The sequence below is a fragment of the Cystoisospora suis genome (assembly GCF_002600585.1).
Source record: "Cystoisospora suis strain Wien I chromosome Unknown contig_5688, whole genome shotgun sequence".
Taxonomy (NCBI): domain Eukaryota; phylum Apicomplexa; class Conoidasida; order Eucoccidiorida; family Sarcocystidae; genus Cystoisospora; species Cystoisospora suis.
The window spans coordinates 732-1,055 of NW_027158478.1; the positions used below are offsets into that span (position 1 = coordinate 732).

The 324-nt window shown below is 53.1% G+C and overlaps 1 protein-coding gene across 1 annotated transcript; it reads left to right on the forward strand.

Annotated features, from left to right (window-relative positions):
• Nucleotides 1-10: 10 nt before the first annotated feature.
• CSUI_009489 (uncharacterized protein) lies at nucleotides 11-324 on the forward strand (the record flags this gene model as incomplete). Its single annotated transcript, XM_068069605.1, has 1 exon — nucleotides 11-324. A coding segment is annotated over one exon (312 nt), but the record flags the coding sequence as incomplete, so codon positions are not given.

Genomic DNA, 324 nt, shown 5'->3' on the forward strand with positions numbered 1-324 from the left:
TCCAAGCGGATCCCAGGAGACTTTCTACGGGCAATGCCGTCACGTGCAACGAGAACAATAAAACTGAAGCGCCGGCGAGAACCGCTACTTTTGGCGAGGCGAAGTTGCAAGCATCGTTCACATGTGGACAAGATTACACAGAACTGGTTCCGGCATGCACTCAGGACACGGTCAAGTGCTGTGAGAATGCGGAGTGCACTAACGCAGGCGCCGAGATTGCTACGGTGCTTGGAGTACAAGGCAAAGCAGTGAAAAGCGCACAGACATATACCGTGACCCTGGAAAGGATTCCTGACAACAGGCGAGGCCAGAAGATCTACTACA